This window comes from Tupaia chinensis, unplaced genomic scaffold, assembly GCF_000334495.1.
Source record: "Tupaia chinensis unplaced genomic scaffold, TupChi_1.0 Scaffold000320_2, whole genome shotgun sequence".
Taxonomy (NCBI): Eukaryota; Metazoa; Chordata; class Mammalia; order Scandentia; family Tupaiidae; genus Tupaia; species Tupaia belangeri.
Genome location: NW_006159814.1, coordinates 1,470,739 through 1,493,378, shown reverse-complemented (window position 1 = coordinate 1,493,378; position 22,640 = coordinate 1,470,739). Strand labels below are relative to the sequence as shown.

At 38.2% G+C, this 22,640-nt stretch overlaps 1 protein-coding gene across 1 annotated transcript in view; it reads left to right on the top strand.

Annotated features, from left to right (window-relative positions):
* MIB1 (MIB E3 ubiquitin protein ligase 1) overlaps window positions 1-22,640 on the top strand; it is a 155,381-nt gene that overhangs the window by 110,194 nt on the left and 22,547 nt on the right. Inside the window, exons 13-15 of the mRNA XM_006151595.3 lie at window positions 8,698-8,830; window positions 16,633-16,719; window positions 18,440-18,601. Coding sequence (XP_006151657.1) covers window positions 8,698-8,830; window positions 16,633-16,719; window positions 18,440-18,601 — 382 coding nt within the window. The remainder of the gene's footprint in view (window positions 1-8,697; window positions 8,831-16,632; window positions 16,720-18,439; window positions 18,602-22,640) is intronic.

Sequence of the window (22,640 nt, the reverse complement as noted above, 5' to 3'; positions counted from 1 at the left end):
AAGAGAGACAGACAGAGAGAAAGAAATATTACCCTCCATGGAGTCTGGTCACTATGCCAATCCTTTCTTTAGATCTTGGACGTTTACGTGCATTCCTTGTGTGTTTTAGGCTGAGTGGGCTGGGGATTTGAACTGTGGTTGCCATCTGGTATCTGCCATTCCCATTTGTGTGGGAGTGGTTTAGACCAGGGGTCTCCAGACTCTGCTGGGTTCATACTGGTGCCTGTTGGTGGCCTTTAGGGGGCCAGGTTACAGGACAGTGCTGGTCCTCTGGGCTGTGCAGTGAGGGAAGGGGGAGGTGAGCGAACAAGCAAGGCTTCATCTGTGTTTGCAGCTGTTCTCCATCTCTTGCATTACAGCCTGGGTTCTGCCTCCTGTTGGATCAACATCAGTGTTGGATTCTCATGAGAGCATGAACCCTATTGTGTGACTGTTGTATATTGCAATGTGGTAGTGGTGGAAATGAGGTGTATGGTGGATATGATGCACTTAGATCATCCTAGGACCACCTCCCCATGCTAAATAGCCTCACCCATGGAGGGATTGTCCTCTACAAGTCTAATCCCTGGTGCCAGGAAGGTTGGGGACCTCTGGAGGCTGGATTTGGAAGGGGATTATTGTAAATGTCCAGAGCAATGATAATAGTAGCCTGTCTTGGGACCAGCAGTTGGTGTAATAGCTATGTTGCTGGACTCCCATGTAGTTGACCATGGTTCGAGTCCCAGACCTGGTTGCTTAAACCCACGCTGGGCATGTGTGTGTGTGTGCCAGGATCCTGGGAGAAGAATGAAGGAGACGGGATTGCAATGTGGTCATTCCCCCCAGGCGGTGATTTATTGCTTTCTTTCTTTCTTTCTGTCTGTCTGTCTCTTTCTCTCTCTCTCTTTCTGGTGAGCGCATGCGCCCTATAGCAAAAACCTTAAAAAAAAAAGTAGCCTGTCTAAAGAATGTTGGGGTCTATGGAGGAAGAGTAGTTTTAGTTTTGAAAGAGAAAATCTGCAGGACAGATTGAATGTAGGAGTAAGAAAGTGAGGGGGGCAAGAGTCTAGAATGATTCTCAGGTTTCTGACTAGGTTGACTGATTAAACGATAATGAGAATAACCATGATCTATAATATGAAAGGAGAGGGAAAAGAGGGATTTGTCCTGGCTAGGTTACAGGGCTATAATCTCTTTCTTACAAAATTTTAATTTAAATTTTATTGATATTTTAATTTACCAGAGAGAGACAGAGACAGAGGGAAAGTGAAAAAGCAAATCAGGTTTGGAACTTGAACCATGGTCAGTCGTGTGGCAGTCCTGTACCTTGATCACCATGCCACCTGCTGGCCCCGTCTATAATCTTACAGTTTTTTTCCCTTTTGGTTTTTAAAAGAAATTTGCTAGAGGACATGTGCACTTGCAGAGAGAGGCAAAGAGAGAGGGAAAGTAAGAAAGTACCCTTCATGGATCATGATCATACTGCAGTCCCTTCTCTTTCATTCCTCTCTCCTTCTGGTAATTTGGACACACATGTGAATGTGACAGTCGTGTTTTCAAGCCACCAGGTTCAGGACTCAAACTGCACGTTTAGCCATGTGGGTTCCAGCTGCCTTAACCACTAGACTATGGCCGACCATGGTTTGAGTCCCATACCTGGCGGCTTGCTTTCTCACTTTCCCTCTCGCTCTGTTTCTTTCTGGTCAAATGTAAATAAATAAAGTTAAATAAAATAATTATTAGAAATAAGTAAATAAAATACCTTGTTAGCACAGGGGCTAGACAGTGGTATAGTGGTTAAATGTGTGGTACTCTGCAAGGCTGATCCATGTGGGAAAGTTCTGGGTTTGCTTTGGAGGCCTTCCTGAGTGTGTTAGACACATACATGCTTATGATCAGGATCTAGCTGAGACTGGGGTAGATTGTGCATCGGAGACCCTTTTGGGAATGCTATCTTTCTCTCTGTCTTTACCTCTCTTGTTTGTGGAAAAAAAAAAAAGTAAAAACAACAACAAAAGTAATTTGTGGGTATTGTGGTAATTTAATCAGTTTTATATGAGGCATTTGGATTAAGTCCCATTATTTCAGAATTTCCATTTTTATGTTTTTTTCTTACTAGTATTATGAAAGGAACAAAGATAATATTTTAATTATTATTTTCTAGTCTAATTTGTAGCATGTATGTACATAGGATTAAAGCTGAACTTAAAAAAAATTACTTATTTATGTATGTATGTTTATTTGCTGTAGGGCACATGTGCTCATCAGAGAGAGAGAGAGAGAGAGGGAGAGAGAGAGGGAGAGAGAAAGTGAGAAAGCAAGCTACCAGATGCTGGGACTCAAACCCTTGTCAGCCATGTGGGAGTCCAGTGTGTTAACCACCATGTCACCTGCTAGCCCCCAAATCCTTAACTTTTAAAAAAAATTTGCTGTATGTTCATGTGTTCCCTGTAGAGAGATGAGGGCATGGGAGGTAGAAAGCATCCCCCAGGGGAATGGCCATGCAACAATCCTTTCTCCTCTAGTCTCTTGGGATTGCGCCCGGGGTGTTTTATTAAAGTCACTGGCCTAGGACTAGAACCTCGCAGTCAGCTGTGTGGAATCCAGCCACCTTAGCCACACCACCTACCTGATCCCAGAAAACCTGAACTTTGCATTTTAATACTGCATATAATTAACTTTGTAGAATGTGATCTGGAACAGAGTAAGATAATTTTTGTCTACATCTATTGCCTGGAATTACTGTCTTTCCCTTGTTCTTACAGTAATCTACTAAGAGAGGAAAAAAGCAAAAAGGCATAAAGTAAGGAGTGAGCAGAGAGACAGGTGGCTGTCAATAATAAATATCTATTCTGTTTCCATGCGTTAGTAACTTTCCAAGCCATTGGCTCTTGTTTTTGAGAGTCTTCAGCTTTTCTAGCCTGTTTACTTATGAATTGCAAAATCAGAAGAATAGTAAATGATGGCTCTATCCCGGCAGTCAGCTATGACCAGAGAAGAGATTGCAAACTTACTGTAATGTTTGTCTACCTTGGCTAAGAGGACTCAAAGTGCAAATTAAAAAGATTTTAATGTAGTAAGCCAAAGTATTATCTTAGTGCTTTGATTTAAAAACATTTTAATCAAACTAATACATGTCATATATGAGTACAAAGCTTATAGTGAAAGATAATTGTCTTCTACTTCATCTGTTTCCCCCCCTTGTCTCCTCCACCAATAACTCAGTTTGCAAATCTTAATTTATCAGTTATGGAGTCATGCATTACTTAAAGACTGGGATACATTTTGAGAAATTTCTCATTAGGTAATTTCATTGTGCAAACATCATTGAGTATACTTACACAAATCTAGATAGTGTAACAGCCTCCTACACACTAAAGCTATGTGGTATAATCTTATGGGACTACTGTTGTATATGCAGTCAGTCATTGACTAGGATGTCATTATATTGGGCATGAAAATAAAGACATTATTTCATGACTCTGTGTTACAGAAAATGAAGACATAAGACTGTTGACGTCCTCTATTTTATTCCTCCCAACGTTGTTATATCACAGTTTAAATCAGTAACAAGTACTTATATTTTAAAGGATTATTTATTTAATATTATTATTATTAAATTTGCTGTAGGGCACATGTGCTTTCCAGAGAGAGAGAGAGAGAGAGAGAGAGAGAGAGAGAGAAGAGGAAAGAGAGAAAGCAAGCCACCAGGTCTGGGGCCCAAACCTCAGTTGGCCATGTGGGAGTCCAATGCTTTAACCACTACACTATCTGCTGGCCCCATGGCTACATTTTTTTTCAAGACTGACTTTTCTCTTATACATCCGTCTCAGCTTCACAGCTGAGGGAGGATGCACCATCATGCTCAGCTTCTTTTCAGACAGGGTTTTGCTATGTTGCCTAGGCCAGCCTCAAGTTTTGAACCCCTGCTTCAGCCTCCCTGAGTTGTTTTTTACAGGTATAGGCCACTGCACCCAGCCTTTAAGTTGGTTCAGGAATTGAATTCAGATATGGTCCCAGCCTACAGACCTAAGTGTCTTACTAGTGTATGACATTGTAGCTGGGCTTACATTATTATTTTAATTATTATTTTTTAATTGATGAGATAGCATGTATATGTGTGAGAGACAATGGGAGAGGGCACTCTTAATAGAGTTGTGACACTGTAGTCTCCTTCCCACAGTCCTCTAGCTTGTCAGGGATCTTGGGCATACCCAGTGTGTTTTTGGGTCAACTAGGCATCTAAACCTACAGGATCTTCCAGCTATGCAGTTTAGTACACTACTGACTGTGCCATAGAGACTGTTTTGTTTTCAGTAAATACTTTTTTTTCCACATGATTTAATACTTGTATCTTCTAACCTCCCTGAAAGAACTCCTATAAACTCTTATTTCCCACATGACCAAGTGTATAGGGTAATAGATACTATATGATATTAGCATTATGATTATCCAAATGTTCAGTAGTATAAAGTGGTACCAAAACCTTTCCCTATTAAGAATGAAAGTCTACATAATATCTAGTATTTTATTTTAATTCTCTGAGTGAGGAGGATCAGATTGTTTAATGATTGAAAACAACCTAAAGAAGTAAATTCTAGTATATTTTCTGATCCATGATTGGGATTTAGAGATTTGTAGACTCACTCAAAATTGTAGGTAAAGGTGGGAACCAGCAGTTAGCTTAATGGCTATGTCGCTGGACTCCCACGTAGTTGACCGCGGTTCACGTCCCGGACCCGGTGGCTTAAAACTCACGCCGGGCGCATGTGTGTGCATGCCCAAGATCCCGAGAGGAGAATGGAGGAGAAGGGATTGCAGCGTGACCATCCCCCCTGGGGGGTGATTTCTTGCTTTCTGTCTCTGTCTCTCTGTCTCTGTCTGGCGAGCACACGTGCCTTATAGCAAAAACCTCTCAAAAAAAAAAAATTGTAGGTAAAGATTTTTATGTATATTTCTTTCTTTTTTTTTTTTTTTTAGAGAGGTTTTTGCTACAGAGAGACAGAAAGTGAAAGTGAGAAATCACTCCCCAGGGGGTATGGCCACGCCACAGTCCCTTCTTCTCCATTCTCCTCTTGAGATCTTGGGCACGCATGCACATGCGCCCGGCGTGAGTTTAAGCCACCGGGTCTGGGACTCGAACTGCGGTCGACTATGTGGGAGTCCAGCGACATAGCCATTATGCCAACTGCTGGCCCCAAGATTTTTATGTATATTTCTCTGGAAGAGAGTCCATAGCTTTCCATAATTTTCCAAGATGACTGTTTGTCATCTCTAAACAGTAATTATAAACTTAAGTAACAGTCATTAAAAGGGTTTTTAAAGCTGTGATTCTCAATAAACTTTGGGTCATAAACCTGTTTAAAAATCTGACAAAAGCTATAAACTTTTAAATTTAAGTATAGTTGTAGAGGTTCTTAGGTCCTCCAAAAAAGCCTATTCTCAGACTTCTTAAACTTCCTACATAGCATTCATAGAATACTGCCATTAAAGAAACACATTCTGAGACCAGCAGGTGGTGTAGTGGTTAAGGCACTAGACTCTCCTATGATCAACTGCATTCAAGTCTCGGACCTGGCAGCTTGCTTTTTCATTTTCCTTCTCTCTCTCTGGGGGATTTAAAAATAACAATATTGAGACCAGCAGATGACATAATGGTTATGTCACTGGACTCCCACGTAGTCAGTTGTGGTTTGAGTCCCATACCCAGCAGTTAAAAAACTCATACTGGGCATGTGTGCATGCATGCCCAAAATCCCAGGTGGAGCCTGGAGGAGAAGGGATTGTGGTATGGCCTTCCCCCTTAAGGGGTGATTTCTTGCTTTCTGTCTCTTTGTCTCTCTGGCAAACACATATGCCCTATAGCAAAAATCACTCTAAAAAATAAAGAAAAAGAATAATCAAATTAAATAAATAAAAAAAAGAGAAACACATTGAGTCATTTTAGGGCATCTTTTTTTAATTTTTCCACAAGGTATGTACAATTGACAAAGAGAGAGAAAGAGAGGGAGAGAGATAGCATGCTCTTCCCACACCCCACAGGGAGGATGACCATGACACAATCCTTTCTCTTCTGTTTTTCCTTTGGGATTTTTTACTTATATGCATGTGTACCTGGTGTGTTTTTCAGGCTGTTGGGACTCCAAGAGGTGGTTGGCTATATGGGATCCAGCTACTTTAACCATCATGCCACAGGCTGGCCCAGTCTTACTATTTTAGGCTTTAAGCCTCATTGTTTTAGAGGATTCTAATTTCACTTACACATTTTTAAAAAAGTTTTCTTTATTTTTTATTTAATGATAGAAAATATATGCACACACATGAACGAGAAAGAGAGAAGTATCCTTAATAGAGTCTCCTTATGCCATGTCCCTTTCTGCTAGTCCTCAAGTCCTTCAGGATTGGAGGTGTTCATATGCATGCATGACTGGTATGATTCAGGTCAACAAGACAAGGGGTCTCAACCAGCATTTGGCTATGTGGCCTCTAGCACTGTAGTCCAGCTTGTTACCAATTACACTGCCTACATTGGGTCTTATATGCACTTTTATTATTCTACATTTGTATTATTTCTCCATATGTATATAACATTCCTCTATTTCCTTTTTTTTGTCTCACATATATAACCTTAGGAAACAGCACTCCAGAATGTATCTTAATTAGTATTCTTGTCCATTTGTGTACTTTATTGGCACAGTTTTAGAATGGTTTCTTTTTTTTGTTTTTATTGCCATTTTTTAGGGGTGAGTACTGATTAAAGTGCTAATATACATATATAAGTGTTCTAATATGTATGTCAGTGTTTTGCATGATAAATCCAATACTTTTTACATGTGCAGTTATCTCCAGTCTCCTCCTCCTCTTCTTTTTTTTTTTTTTTAGGAGAGAGATTTTTGCTATAAGGTGTATGTGCTTGCTGGAGAGACAGAAAGTGAGAAATCATCCCCAGTGGGGGAAGTCCATGTTGTAATACTCCCTCTTCCACTCTTGGAGTTTTGGGTACACATGCATGCACATGCACCCAGCATGAGTTTTAAGCTGCCAGGTCCAGAACTTGAACCACAGTTGACTAAATGGGAGTCTAGCAACGTAGCCATTACACTATCTGATGGTTCCTCCAATCTTATTCTTAAAAACGTTAGTGGGGGCTAGCAGGTGCCATGATGATTAAGGTGCTGGATTCCCATATGGCTCACCATGGTTCATGTCCTGGACCTGGTGGCTTGAAAACCATACCAGACGCATGTGTATACATACCCAGGATCCCAGGAAGAGAATGGAGGAGAAGGGATTGCAGTGTGGCCATCCCCTTGGCAGGGGGCATGACTTCTCAATTGCTCTCTGTCTCTCTACAGTGAGCACATGCACCCTGTGGCAAAAATACATACATACATTCATACAAGAAAGAAAAGTTAGCGAATGTGAATATATAAGGGAATTTTTAAAAATCATATTGCGTTTTCCATATAAATCTTTCTGTTAGGAAATTTTATTAATGTAAGAAATATTTTGGGGCTAGCTCTGTGGCCTAATGGTTAAGGGGGATTCCACATGGTCAACTATATGATTTGGATCCCAGCTTTAGTGGCTTGAATAAGCCAGGTACATATGCATGTGTGCCCAAAATCCTGACAGGAAGCAGGAAAGGAGATTGTGGTTTGATTATGCCCCATTTGTGGTCCTTTCTCTGTTTCTTCTTGCAAGTGCATGTGCCCTCTGGCAAAACTTAAGAAAGAGAGAGAGAGAGAGAGGAAGGAAGGAAGGTTGCTTTTAATTCTACTCTTTTATTTTTATTTCCAAGGCCAGAAACCCCCAGTAGAGTCTATATGCCATAGTTTACCAGTTTATCCCGCACCACACGATGTTAGCATGCACACACTTCAGAGTCCATAGGGAGGCCCTGCACTGAGAACCTAGAACCGTCCATGCAGGTCCAGCATTGTAAAGTGTTGTTATCACTGCACCACCATTTTTCTCCTAGAATGTCTTTCGAACTGCCGGGCCTGTGACTCGAACTGCAAAGTTGACCATGTAGGATCTAGTCACCTATATCACCATGCCACTGGCTGGCCCAGAAGTATTCATTTTTGATAATTATGTCTCCTGCTCCTCTATGCCTGGATTTTAAAATCTCTGATGCTCTATAGGATAACTTTGTGTTTTTTGTATTAGAAATGTGTTGTTGCCAGTTCTTAAATTTTGAATGTTAGATTATCACCATTTTGTATATTTTGATCTAAACTAGATTTACCTCTACTAAATGACATATATCAGACTTTAACTTTGCAGTTTATGATAATTGCTAGCATAAAATTTGTCTTAGTTATCGCTGTTTTTCTTTTTTATTGTTGATACCTGACTATTCTTTATTAAATCTTTAATTAATAGATACTATTGAAATTGAACGTAAGAGATTCCGCAAAGCCAAAGCTGTGTCCTCATTAAGTTACATTTCTTTCCTCTTTGTTTTTTTTCCTCCTATACTATTTCTCATTTGTAGCACTTTCATTCATTTAGATTTTATTCCTCAAATAGTGATAGTTTAACTCCCAAAAATATCAAAATACTGCACATTTAGAGAAATTATCTTTTTGTCTATGATGGGATGATTTTCTTTAAAAAGGAATATTTTAATTTGATTTCATAAGTCTTTTGAATATAACTTTCTTAAAAAATCAAATTATGTAAATATAAAAATAATGTGAATTTGACTTTCAGTGCAATGCGTGTTTTATTGTCTAAATTACCAAGACCATGGATTGTGGATGAGAAGAAAGATGATGGTTATACTGCTTTACATCTGGCTGCCCTTAATAATCATGTGGAAGTGGCTGAACTATTGGTCCATCAGGTAGGAAAAACTATTTAATGATTTTTTAAAAACAATTTTGGACCATAAAACCTATGATGATGAAAGTTAAAATATGATGATACATATTGTCTTCTGTCTAACATTGGTCCTTAAATGTCTGGGTTAGTATGTGTGTGAAGGCGGATCTGTTAGTTTTCCTTCTGCATGGTCTTCCTGGACTGGTCTAGTGAAACAGGCATCAACTAACAAGGCTTTTCCAGAATTGCTACCACTGTTTTGGAAGCTTAGTCAACCACAGAACAAGAATCATTCATGTTGACATTTAAGCTGGTGAGACCAGTTGGAATCAGACTGCAGACTGCTGCCAGGATGAGGGGTTTGGGTTAAAACTACTACTGGATCCCTGGAATTTGTGGCTGGAAGCAGCACAGGGTCCCTTTCATCATTTCATCCATTTCAGAAACAAGATCACATTTTTATGAGACTGAATTTTTGTTCATTTGTTTGTTTAATTTTTTCTAGTTTCGTGATCCAGCAAAGTTTTAAAATGCCTCAGTAAAGCATATGTCAGACAGATGCACAGAAGTTTCCAAAGAATTCCTGACTTTAAGGAACTTTAGTTAAGAAGATAGAGTAGTAGGAAAATTTAGTAAATATTGGGTTGTCAGAAAAGTCAAGCATTTTTGCATAGAAAAATATAGAAAGAATATGTCATGACTTTTCTGACGGATGACCCATTAGTACATTAACCAGATTGCAAGATACACACTCTAGAAACTATAGAAATCTAAAGAAGTAGTTCAAAAGTTAAAGTACCTTTTCCCCTCTTAACATTTTAAGCCTTTACAATAAAAATAATTCCTCTCTTTGTTAATTAAGACAATCCGTTTTTATTTCGAATTGAAATGATTGACCTTATGCCAATGCCAAGCTGCCTTGGTTATTGAAATCAGGTAGGCTAAATCCTCCAACTTTGTTCTTTTTCAGAATTACTGTAATATTCTAGATAATTTGCATTTCCATGTAATTTTTAGGATCAGCTTCCTTTTTTAAAGAATTATTACATTTATTATTGCTATTATTGTTTTTTAATTTGCCATAGGGCACATGCACTCACCAGAGAGAGGGAGAGAGAGAGGGAGAAAGCAAGTCACTAGGTTTGGGACTTGAACCACGATTGGCCAGCATGCAAGTCCAGTGCCCTTTGCCACCACTCCACCTGCTGGCCCAGAATCAGCTTATTTCTATTAAAAAATCTGATGGGAGTTTGAGTGCTCTTGCATATATTAGGTTTATTTTTAAGTAGATTTTTTGGATGCTGTTGTTAAGTCCTTTTTATTTATTTATTTGTTTTTTTAATAGACCACAGATTAGTTTATTTTTAACACCCATCATGCCATGAATTCATAGGGAATAGGTTCCAGTAGCTCAGGCTCCTTTCCATTGGTTCTCACAAAGTGTGCTTCTCTGGGTGGAGCAGGCTGGCGCTTTAGTTGAACCCAGGTACCTTTCTCTTTGGCTTCTTTCTTTTTCTGGTCATTTTCCTTCACACGTTTTAGGAAGCTATCTCTGCTCTTAGAATGTTTAATATGCTCAATACGCACATTGATTCCCTCGGCAAGAATCTTGCCCTTAACTTGTTTGTTCACAACAATGTCAACAGCATGCTGGGTAACATTGTAGACTCTTCCAGTTTTGCCATGGTAACATTTGTGGGGCATTCCTTTTTGAACAGTACCCATTCCCTTAATGTCTACAATATCACCTTTCTTGTAGATTCGCATATATGTTGCCAAAGGAACAACTCCATGTTTTCTAAAAGGCCTAGAGAACATATATCGGGTGCCTCTCCTCTTTCCCGTTGTGTTCGTCATTTTGGTTAATTTGTGTTCGTCATTTTGGTTCATTGCTGGAAGATGGCGGTTCCAGCCAAAAGCTAAAGTTCTTTTTTTTAATAAGAGAGAACACACCCCTCCACCACCCCTTCCTCCCCCTCCCCCCCAGAAGGGTGGCCACGCTGCAGTCCTTTCTCCTCTATTCTCCTCTTGGGATTTTGAGCGCACGTGTCCTTGCACGCGAGCACACACACACACACACGCGCACACACACACACACACACACACGCCCAGTGTGTTTTAAGCCACCAAATCCAGAACTCAAACTGCAGTCAGCTATTGTGGGGGAGTCCCAATGTAACCATTGCGCCATCTGCTGGTCCCAGTAAATTATATACTTTTACATTTCAATTTCCAATTGTTTATTGCTAGTATATATGCAGTTACTTTTTGTGTATTGTCCATCTGTCCTATAACCTTGTTTACTCTTACTTATTAGTCATGGTCATTTCTTTATGGATTCTTTATTATGTTCTACATAGCTGATCATGTAGCTCAAAAGAATAGAAAATGCAGAACTAAAATCACATATAATGGGAATTCAAAATGTTTTTGGAAAAAATGTAATTGAAGTGTGAGTTTACTTTGGTGCATAAAGTTTTTTAAATCCACGCAGAGAGCCAGCCTCAGAATGCAGCAATTAAGTGCTGTGTAGAGGGAGCTGGATTCCATATATCCAACTGTAGTTCCAGTCCTGGCCCCTGCAGTTTGAAAAACACACTGGGCACATTGTGTGCATGCCCAAAATCCTGATGGGATACAGAAATGGAAGAAAAAGGATTGCAGTATGACCATGCCCAGTTGCAGGGTGCTTTCTCTTGCTCATTGGTGAGTGCACACATACTTTGGCTGTACCAAAAAAAAAAAAAAAAAAAAGAGAAAAGGTAGAAGAAAAAGAGAGAAAGAAATCCACATGGTTTTTCTAAAATACGAATTTTCGTGAACTTACTGTAGACTCATTGTGGTCAGTTACTTATAAAAATCCCAATGATTTAAAAGGCACCCAAAATAGTATCAGAACAAGTAGTTATCTATACAATCAACAAACAAAATAAAAACACAAAGGTCTTGACCTTTACCTTATGCCTTATATAAAAATTAAATGGGTCATTGACCTAAACATATAAGCTTAAACCATAAAACTTTAGAGGAAAACATAGCAGTTTATCTTTTGACTTGTGGTGTACACGAAAGCCTTTATGGGGAAGCCATGGACATAAAATTTTGAAAACCTAGTAAATTAGACCTTAGCAAAAGTTGAACTTCTGAGCCCAGCCACTGGCAACTCAAGTTTCCTGCAAGGCTGTAAGTTATATGGCCCACTGTGGGTTCCAATCTTGGATTGACCTGAAAACATGCTGGGTGCTCATGGAGGCATCCAGGATCCTGAGGAGCTGGAAATCTTAGGAAAGGGGAACATGGCGTGATGAGATCCTGTCAAGGTTGTTTATGTCTCTTTGTCTCTTGCTTGCTTCCTGAACTCTTCTGCACATACATACATGTGCTCTTTATCATTTAAAAAGAAAGTCAAACTTCTGCTCTGCAGGACACTGTTAAGAAAACAAATAGGAAAGCTACACTCAGGAATAACTATTTAAAAACATAATTTGACAAAGGACTGGTATTTGTGATATATAAGGAACTTTTGCAACCTATTAATAAAAGGGCAGATAACTGTATAAAAATGGGAAAAAGATTTAAACATCCACTCTCCCAAAAGAGATATATAGTTCCCAGATAAGCAAATGAATGTATATTGGCCACTAGGGAAATAGAAATTACAACCATAATGAGATAGTATTAATCACTCACAGGAATGACTGAAATTAAAAAGATCAACAAAACCAAGTGTAGATTAGGATGTGGAGCGATATGTTGCTTGTGTTTTTTTAAAAGCAGCTACTATGAAAAACAATTGGGTGATTTCTTACAAAGCTTAGATATGAATTCACTACATGACCCAGCTTTCTCACTTGTTAACGTATGTACCTAAGGGAACTGAAGACATATTTCCACACAAATACATGCACTGAATGTTTGTTGCCGCTTTATTTATGATAGCACCACATTGGAAGCAAGTCACATGTTCATCAACTGTTTCTGGATAAACGGTAATACACCCAAACTATAAATACTGGTTGGCAAAATCCAAATGACAGAGAAGCACACAGAACTTTCCACATTTATATGAGAGCAAAAATAAGAAAAGAAGCTGAGATTAGGTATATCATAACCACAGTCAAAAAAACATGGAACCAGCAGATGGCATAATGGTTACGTTGCTGGACTTCCATGTAGTTGACTGCAATTCGAGTCCCAGACCCTGCAGCTTAAAACTCACTCCGGGTGTACATAAACATGCATGCCCAAAATCCCAAGAGGAGAATGGAGGAGAAGGGACTGTGGTATGGCCACCCCTTAACTCCCACCCTGGGGGTGATTTCTTGCTTTCTGTCTTTCCAGTGAGTGTACATGCCCTATAACAAAATTTCTCTTAAAAGAAAAAAGAAACATAAATAATAAAAACAAACCAGAAACTACCACCTTCCAGAGTACTACATAGCATTCCTGGATCTGCAGCTCTCCCTCATACCCAAGCAAGCATACAGGTGGACAGCAGAGTTGTAACCAGAGGGTATGAATAATTCTAAAACCTAAACAAAATGATAAAAAGTTATCTTTTGAACCTTTGCTCGTTTTTGTTTGTTTTGCAAGAGGGTATATTGGATGTACATATGCAAGAAAGAGAGAGGATAGAAAGATAGCTTCTTTTTAAAGAGGTTTTTGCCATGGGGCGTGTGCCTTCCTGTGAGAGAGAAAGTGAGAAATGCTTACCCATCACCCCCTCCACCCCCAAGACGGCCTTCTCCATTTTCCTCTTTGGATTTTGGGAACACACACACATGCTCAGCATGACTCTCAAACCATCAAGGTCAGTTTACTTGAGACTCCAGTGCCTTAACTACTACACCACCTGCTGGTCTTGAGAGATAGCGCTCAATTTCAGGTGTTTTTTTTTTTTTTTTTTTTTTTTTTTTTATACCAGACATTATGCTAGGCAGTTTTACAGTTATTTTTAATCCTCACAGTAACTCTGTGAAATGTTATACTGTCACCATTTGAGAATTGAGGAAATAGGCATGCCATGGTATAATGCTCGCTTAGGTTCACAGTTTGTAAATAATAGGACTTGGACCTAGGTCTCCTCACGCCAAGTTCGTTTATTTTACTCCTCAGTCTCATTCCCACTTCCTGACGCATTAAGTGTTCTCCTATCGTCCTTTGACTGTCATAGGATATTGGCTAAGACTTTCTGCTCTCCCATTAGTAAGAATTTTTAGGTACTAATTAGACCTTACCTTCTTCTCACTTCAAGCAAAGTTTCTTTTTACTGAATAAGGAAGAGATCAATTATGCAGCAAGAAGTAACTTACCAGGTCATTAAAGTAGCGCTAAATCCAACATGAAAATGTATTAATACAACTTTTTAGGAAATAGTTAAATTTAAAGGAGTTGATTATGTCCATTGTTCTATAATCGAGATTGAAAGAGAACCATGATTGAAAGAGAACCATGTTTAGCGTTTGAGCTGTGAGCAATCCCATTCAGGGGCTAAGACAACTGAAGGGTTTCTGCTCAGACTTCACCCTCCAGACTCTAAGATCCACCAGACTGATAGGAGAGGAAAAGCACAGGCCCTTTGAGAAGTCATCTGCATTTGAGCTGTGAGCAATCCCTTTCAGGGGCTAAGACAACCAAAGAGTTTCTACTTAGACTTCACCCTCCAGACCCTAACAGCCACGAGACTGAAATTAGGGAAGAAATGTATAATTCATCAGATGACTGGAACCCACCACACAGGAACAAGAAATTTGAAAAACCAAGAAAATGTCTTTCCCCCAAAGGAAAAGAATAACTGTACAATGAAACTCATGGAAATGTCAGATAAAGAATTTAGAATATTCATAGTGACAAAGCTAACAGAGATGCAAGAGAAGAGAGACAGTGAATTCCAGAAGATATGGGAGAAAAGAGTCAATGAGTTCCAGGAAGTGTAGAAGTTCTTGTACAAGTTCAAAGAGACGATACTTGCCATAAAAAAGAATCAAACATAACTGTTAGAGGTGAAGGCTGTAATACAGGAAATTAAAACTTCCCTTGAAAGTATTAAAAGCACATTAGATCATGCAGAAGATTGAATCTTAGATGTAGAAGACAGAACCTCTGACCTAGAAAAATTCACCAAAAACAGTGAGAAAATAACACAACAGATGAAAATAACATATGAGAAATATTAGGTACCATTAAACGTCCAAACATCCAGATAATTGGTATCCCAGAAGGTGAAGAAACTAATAAGGGCATTGATAACCTTTTCCATGAAATCCTGGAAGAAAACTTTCCAAACCTAGAGAGGCATTAAAAAATCCAGATGCAAGAAATACAAAGGACTCCATATAGAATCAACCCAAGAATATCTTCTCCAAGGCACATCATAGCCAAATTGACCAAAACCACAAAGACAAGATTCTGAAATTGGCAAAAGAGAAACATCAAGTTACTTACAAAGGATGCCCCATCATGCTAACAGTGGACCTCTCATAGAAAACAATGCAGGCAAGGAAAGAATGGAAGAATATATTCAAAATGTTGAGTGAAAAACAATTTCAACCAAGAATTCTATACCCAGCAAGATTGTTTTTCATATGGGAAAAAAAGGCAAAAACATTCTCAGATAAACAAAACCTGAAAGAATTCACCTGCACCAGACCAGCTCTCCAAGAAGTGCTGAAGGGAGTGCTATACCAGGAAAACTAACAGTCATACAGAAATAAGAGTACAAAAAACAACCAAGAAAGTGGCCAGTTTAATATAGGGGCAAGTCCAAAATTGAATGTTAACTTCCAGAATTTAAATGGAAAGATTGGGCCACAGCAGAAGAGAGATTAATTACATGAGACTGAACTGGTGAAATAGAATTTACAACTTTTGATTAAAACATGACTGATTTTCTTCTATGCTTTGTTTTCCAGATTTAAGGGTTTTTTTTTTTTTTTTTTTTTGTCTTCTCTTCATAGTTTATCTACCTACTGTTTGAATAGAACCTTAACCTTTTTCCTGGCTTTAAGTCTTAAGCAAATTTCTCTTAACCTTTTGTGATTTTAATTTATTAATGCTAAAACTGCTTTTCTTAAAATGAAAAAAACCTAGTTCATGACAAGTAAGCTATATAGTCTCAGTTAGGTGCTATTTTATAGTTATGTTCATTTTACTCACTGAGTTTTATGCCTGAAGTCAGACATGTGTTCACAGCTATGTATATATCAGCTGAACTTGCTTTTTTGAAAGTATTGGATTAAGATTTTTTTTGTGCATCAATAAAATGTGGGAAAAAAAAAAGGATGGAAAGCAACTGTAGATACCAGAGACAGTGTGGGAGGAGGGTGGGAAATGGCAGAGGGTGAGAAGTAGGGAATCAAGGGGAAAAGATGCAAAATATATAAGAAACAAGAAAGAAAAAATTATTTATTGATGATAATATGTACAGTAGTATTATTGATTAAGCCAATATACAATGTATTCTGGATGAGAAATCTCATTTTGTATACTGTGATGAAGTACAGTGAATGAATGTAAAAGAAATCAATTAAAATAAATAAAACCATGTTCAAGCATTGTACTGTACTTTGTCCTTTAACTGTTCTTACATGGAATCACTAAAATAAAATTAATTTTGTAAACTTGCTGTTTTCGGAAAATTTACTGCCCCAGTGGTTTCTCCTATGTTAACACCAACTGTTACCATATGGGAATAATGTCACAGTAGATGAAGGAGAAAGTAGTTAGCAGTGTCCACTGTTTTCTCTTCTTTATAAATGGTTATGATTTTACTGTTCTTTACTGTTGTTACATTTTAATCATTTAACATGTGTTCTTTTTCTTCAGGGTAATGCAAACCTGGATATACAGAATGTGAACCAACAAACTGCCCTACACCTTGCTGTTGAACGGCAGCACACCCAAATTGTTAGGGTAAGTATTTATTACCATCAGTTTTAGCTTGGACTGAGTGTTTGCAGCAGCCTTATTTTTAAAATTTATTTAATTTATTTTGCAGGTTTATTTATTTTTAAAATAAGGTAACAGGCTTTTTTTTGGAATTATTTATTTAACTTTATGTATCATCATCATTATTATTTTTTAATTTGCTACAGGGCACACATGCTCACCAGAGAGAGAAAGTGAGAAAGCAAGTTGCCAGGTCCAGGACTTGAGCCATGGTCAGCACTTTAACCACCATGCCACCTGATGGCCCTGCAGCTTTATTTTTAATAGTCAATTCTGTTTTAACCAGACAGATTTTTAGAACTTCTTGAAAATTGAAATAATATAGTGTTAAAAGTTCTAAAAAAGATGTAGTTAGTTGTAAGATGTACAGTTTTAGAATATTTTACATTAGCTGGGTAAAGAGTTAATTTCTAATAGTGAAAATTCCAAAATTCTGATATTCAGTGAGTTTATAATTTTGTTGCCAGATTGGTGATTTCTAGAAAAATTAAATGGGAAAATTTCATAGTCACGTGTAAATTAGTTTTGAATAGTACACATTTCATCTTCATTTATATAACACATTTCATCTTCATTTATATAATTGAGAGTAAACTGCACATTAAAACTTTGACTAAACATTTATTTCCTCTTGCAGATTCCCAGAAAAGCTAAACTTATTATTTTATTTTAGTAATCTGGTGATTCTGAACAAAATATTTGAAAAAAAAATTTTGTTGAAATATTTTGTAGAGCTTTGATTCTTAAAGTTTAGAGGCTGAGCCAGTGATAGTAACAGCATCACCTGGGATTGTGGTAGAAGAGGTAAACTGTGGCCCTATTTCAGACCAACTGAGTCAAGCTTTAGAAGTTGGAAACCCCCAACATTTGGTTTAACAAACCCTCCTGATAGTTTTGGTTAATGTTCAAATTTGAGATATAGTATCCTAGAGTGACATTTTATGTAATATTTTTGAAACAAAGGAAAGAAAAATATAATTTGCCAAGACAAGGGAAGACCATATAATTGAGATTGGTTTCTATAGATGGTATTTTTCTATAGCTGATAGATAGTATTTGTAGAAAGTATTAGGAAAATTGTTAAAGTTCTGTAAGCAAAGTCTTAAATGTACATTTACTGTTTAAGTTGTCTATTGTAATAGGCCATTTGTGTATTTTATCTAAGAGATTATAGTTTACAGACCTTGTTCATATTTATCTTTATTTGAAATTTCTCATGCTAAAAATTTTCACTTGTGTCTTATGTTACCTGAATTTTCCTCGTGGCCATCCATTTGGAGCAAATTAGCCAGAGAGAATGGAAACAATAACAACTTTTGTTTGTTTAAATCACTGAAGAATTTTGGACGTTAATGATTTGATCTTGGTGAATGTATTTAAAATATCTCAACTCACATCTAAAGTGAAAATCAGGAAAAAAGTCCTAAATTTCTCCCAGTTATTATCATCTTAGAGAATCAAGCAACAGATTGATTTTTATTTCTTGAATTCAATATATTTAAATAACCAGAATATATTCTTTGTAAGGAGCCACAGGAACAGTAGAAAGCAAAGATATAAAAACCAGCAGCTGTAGTGGCCACTCCTTCAGCAGATCCGGGGCTCTTTCACTGTTCCTTTAGATATGTTGTAGTTTCCTGTGGGTGTGGATACTTTACCAAAATGACATGTCTTTCTCTTTTAGCTTTTGGTCCGAGCAGGTGCCAAGCTAGATATTCAAGATAAGGATGGTGATACTCCTTTGCATGAAGCTCTGAGGCATCACACTTTGTCTCAGCTCCGTCAACTCCAAGATATGCAAGATGTGGGAAAGGTGGATGCTGCCTGGGAACCATCCAAAAACACAGTGAGTAAAGATGATCTTTTTTTTTTTTAAAGGTTTTTGTCATAGTGCATGTGAACTCAAATTCAGGACCAATAGAAGTAACTTTCAGTGCAAGAGTTTATAGTACTGCTAATCTAATCTGCATCAGATAAAACACTAGGAGGCTTCAAGAAGATTGTGGAAAAATGAAATAAAAGTACAAGTCTGTTTTGGTGCAGACAAACTGAAACCCATGCATAGTTTTTTTTAATAATACACATTTTCGATGAACTTTTTGAAGATTCATTATATTTTATTAGAGCCACATATGTGGAAATTTAGCTTATGAACTAAATACTAGTAAATACTATATTGCTGTGTATGTTCTTACCGAAGGTTGTTAGGTTCTTCTTTTAACTTCAGCTGTTCAGATAGTTAAGTAGTGATATTATGTGCTTTTAATTTGCATTTCCCTATCTGCTAATGATACCAAGCATCTTTTCATTTGCTTGTTTGTCACCACATTTACATGGATACTTTCAAAAGTTTATGGAATGGGGGACCAGCAGTTAGTGTAATGGCTGTGTCGCTGGACTCCCATGTAGTTGACTGTGGTTCGCATCCCAGATCTAGTGGCTTAAAACTCACGCTGGGCGTGTGTGCATGTGTGCCCAAGATCCTGAGAGGAGAACAGAGGAGAAGGGATTGCGGTGTGGCCATCCCTGCTGGGAGGTGATTTCTCACTTTCTGTCTCTCTGTCTCTCTCTGTCTGTCTGGCGAGTGCACGCGCCCTATAGCGAAAAACCTCTCCAAAAAAAAATAGTTTATGGAATGGGCCAGCATGTGGTGTGGTGGTTAAGGTGACTGGATCCCACATAGCCAATTGTGTGGTTCGAATCCTGGACCCATCGGCTTGAGAATGCTGGATGTGTATGTGCCCAAAATCCCCTAAAAAGGGGAGAAATGAAGGCGAAGGAATTGTGATGCGACCATTCCCCTTGGGGGATATACTTTCTCACTTTCTATCTCTCTGTCTCTCTCCAGTGAACATATGCACCCTCTGGCAGATTTTTTAAAAAAGAAAAAGGTTCATGGAAAAATGAAAATAATGGGTTAACCCTGTAGGGCAGTGGTTAAGTGCTATACATAGAAAGCCAGACTCCATATGACCAACTGTGGTTCCCGTCCTGGCCTTGGTGACTTGAAAACCACATTGGGGGACCAGCAGTTAGCGTAAAGGCTATGTCGCTGGACTCCCATGTAGTCGACCACGGTTTGCATCCAGGACCCAGTGGCTTAAAACTCACACTGGGCGCATGTGTGTGCATGCCCAAGATCCCAAGAGGAGAAGGGATTGCAGCGTGGCCATCCCCCCAGGCGGTGATTTCTCGCTTTCTGTCTCTCTCTTTCGCTCTGTCTGTTTGGCGAGCACACATGCCCTATAGCTAAAAAAAAACTCTCAAAAAGAAAAAAACACATTGGGCAGGACCAGCACATAGTGTAATGGTTATGTTGCTGGACTCCTATGTAGTCTGCTGCGGTTCGAGTCCTGGACCCAGTGGCTTAAAATTCACACACTGTGCGTACATGCCTAAGATCCTGAGAGGAAAATGGAAGAGAAAAGATTGCAATGTGGCTACCCTGTCTTGGGGGTGATTTCTCCCTTTCTGTTGTGGCTACCCTGTCTTGGGGGGGATTTCTCCCTTTCTGTTTCTCTGTCTCTCTGGCAAGTGCCTGTGTCCTATAGCAAAGATCTCTCTCTCTAAAAAAATAAAGGCCGCTTTGGGCACCTGTGCATGCATGCCTAGAATCCTGACAGGTTGGAGAGGTGGAAGAAAAAGGATTGCATTGTGACTATACCCCACTGTGAGGTGTCTCTCTGGCAAACACATAACTCACTGGCAATAAAAAAAAAAAAGAAAGAAAGAAAGAAAGAAGGAAAATAAAGTATGTGCTTATTTTGGTGCAAAAAATTTTGAAATCTTTACATAATTTTTTCATAATATGCATATTATGAAATTAATATCCCACCTATTGGATGAAGTGTCTGTTCAAATCTTTTGTTCATTGTTATACTGAGCTCCTTTCATTCTTTTTTTTTTTTTTTAGAGAGATTTTTGCTATGGGGTGTTTGTGCCTGCTGGAGACAGAGAAAGACACACAGAGAGAAAGTAAAAAATTACTCCTTGGGGGGATGGCTACACCACAATCCCTTTTTCCCTGGGAATATTGGGCATGCATGCACATGCACCTGACTTGAGTTTCAAGCCACCAGGTCTTGGACTTGAATCATAGTCAGCCATGTGGGAGTCCAGTTCATCAGCCACTATGCCACCTGCTGGTCCTACTCCTTGCTTTCTTACTACTTTTCTTTTTTTTTAAGAATTATTTATTTTAATTTATTATTATTATTATCATTATTCTTTAACTTGTACATGGCACATGCCTCACTAGAAGAGACAGAAAGTAAGAAAGCCAGCCATCAGGTTCTAGATCTCAAACTGTAGTTTGCCATGTGGTAGTCCAGCGCACCAGCTACCACGCTACCTGCTGGCCCTGATTTCTTATTATTCTATTCTATTCTATTCTATTCTATTCTATTCTATTCTATTCTATTTATTTATTTATTTTTGGTGGGGGCAAGAGGTTTTTGCTATAGGGCACGTGTGCTGAAAGAGACTATTCTATTCTATTCTATTCTATTCTATTCTATTCTATTCTATTCTATTCTATTTATTTATTTATTTTTGGTGGGGGCAAGAGGTTTTTGCTATAGGGCACGTGTGTTCACCTGAAAGAGAGCGTCAGAGAGATAGAAAGTGAGAAATCACCACCCCCGCCAGGGTCGATGGCCATGCTGCAATCCCTTCTCCTCCATTCTCCTCTCGGGATCTTGGGCATGCAAACACATGTGCCCGGCATGAGTTTAAGCTACCAGGTCTGGGACTTGACCCATGGTTGACTATATGGAGGGAGTCCAGCGACATAGCCATTACGCCATCTGCTGGTCCCTCTTGTTATTCTTATAAGAGTTGTTTATATAATATGAATATAGATCTTTATTAGATATGGTATATATACGTATGTTCTCCCAGTGTATGGCTTGTACTTTTATTCTTTTTTAAATAATTATTTATTTAGTTTTACTTATCATTATTATTATTTTAAAAAATTTGACCAGAGAGAGACACAGGGGTGCAGGGAGTGAGAAAGCAAGGCACCAGATCTGGGACTCAAACTGTGGTGGGCCAAGTGGGAGTCCAGTATCCTAATCAGCATGCCAGCTGTTGGCCCTGTGTTTTCATTCTTTTAGTAGTGTTTTTGAAAGAGATTTTAATTTTGACGAAGACAGATTTATTAATTTTTTCCTTTATCATTTGTGCTTTTTATGTCCTATCTGAGAAATCTTTGCCAAACCCAAGGTCACTAAGGTATTACTCTTTTGTGCTAGAAGTTTTTAAAGTTTTAGCTGTTACATTTAGGACTATCATTTATTTTGAGTTAATTTTTATATATAGTATGACATATGAATCAAAGTTTATTTTATTTCTTTTAGATATCCAGTTGTTTCAGCACCATTTGTTGAAATGATTATCTTTTCTGTTGAATCGCTTATGTATCTTTATTCATGGCCAATTAGCCATATGTGTGAAGGTCTCTTTCTGGATTCCAGATTCTATTCTATTGGTCTATGTTTTTAACTATGTGGTGTCAGCCTTACTGTCTTGATTATCGTAGCTTTATAATAAATGTTCGAGGTGTACAAATTCTCTAATTTTCTTTTTGGGCTGAAATTTAGGAGTATGGAGAGGAGTATCATCTTCATAACATTGTTATAGAGATGGAAAGTGCTTAAAATAGTCCTTGGTCCATTATAGACACATAATTATTAAGTTATAATGACTATTTTCAGATAAGATGCTTGAATTTATAGCTCAGATGATACTTTCAGAATCTGATTTGTCTCATTCTCCATTTCTTGACTTAGTTTTCTTTCCCCTCTCTGCCTCAGGTTGCTTGCTAATAGTTCCAGAGCCAAACTGAATAGAATAAAAAGTACTGTTTCTTATATATATATATA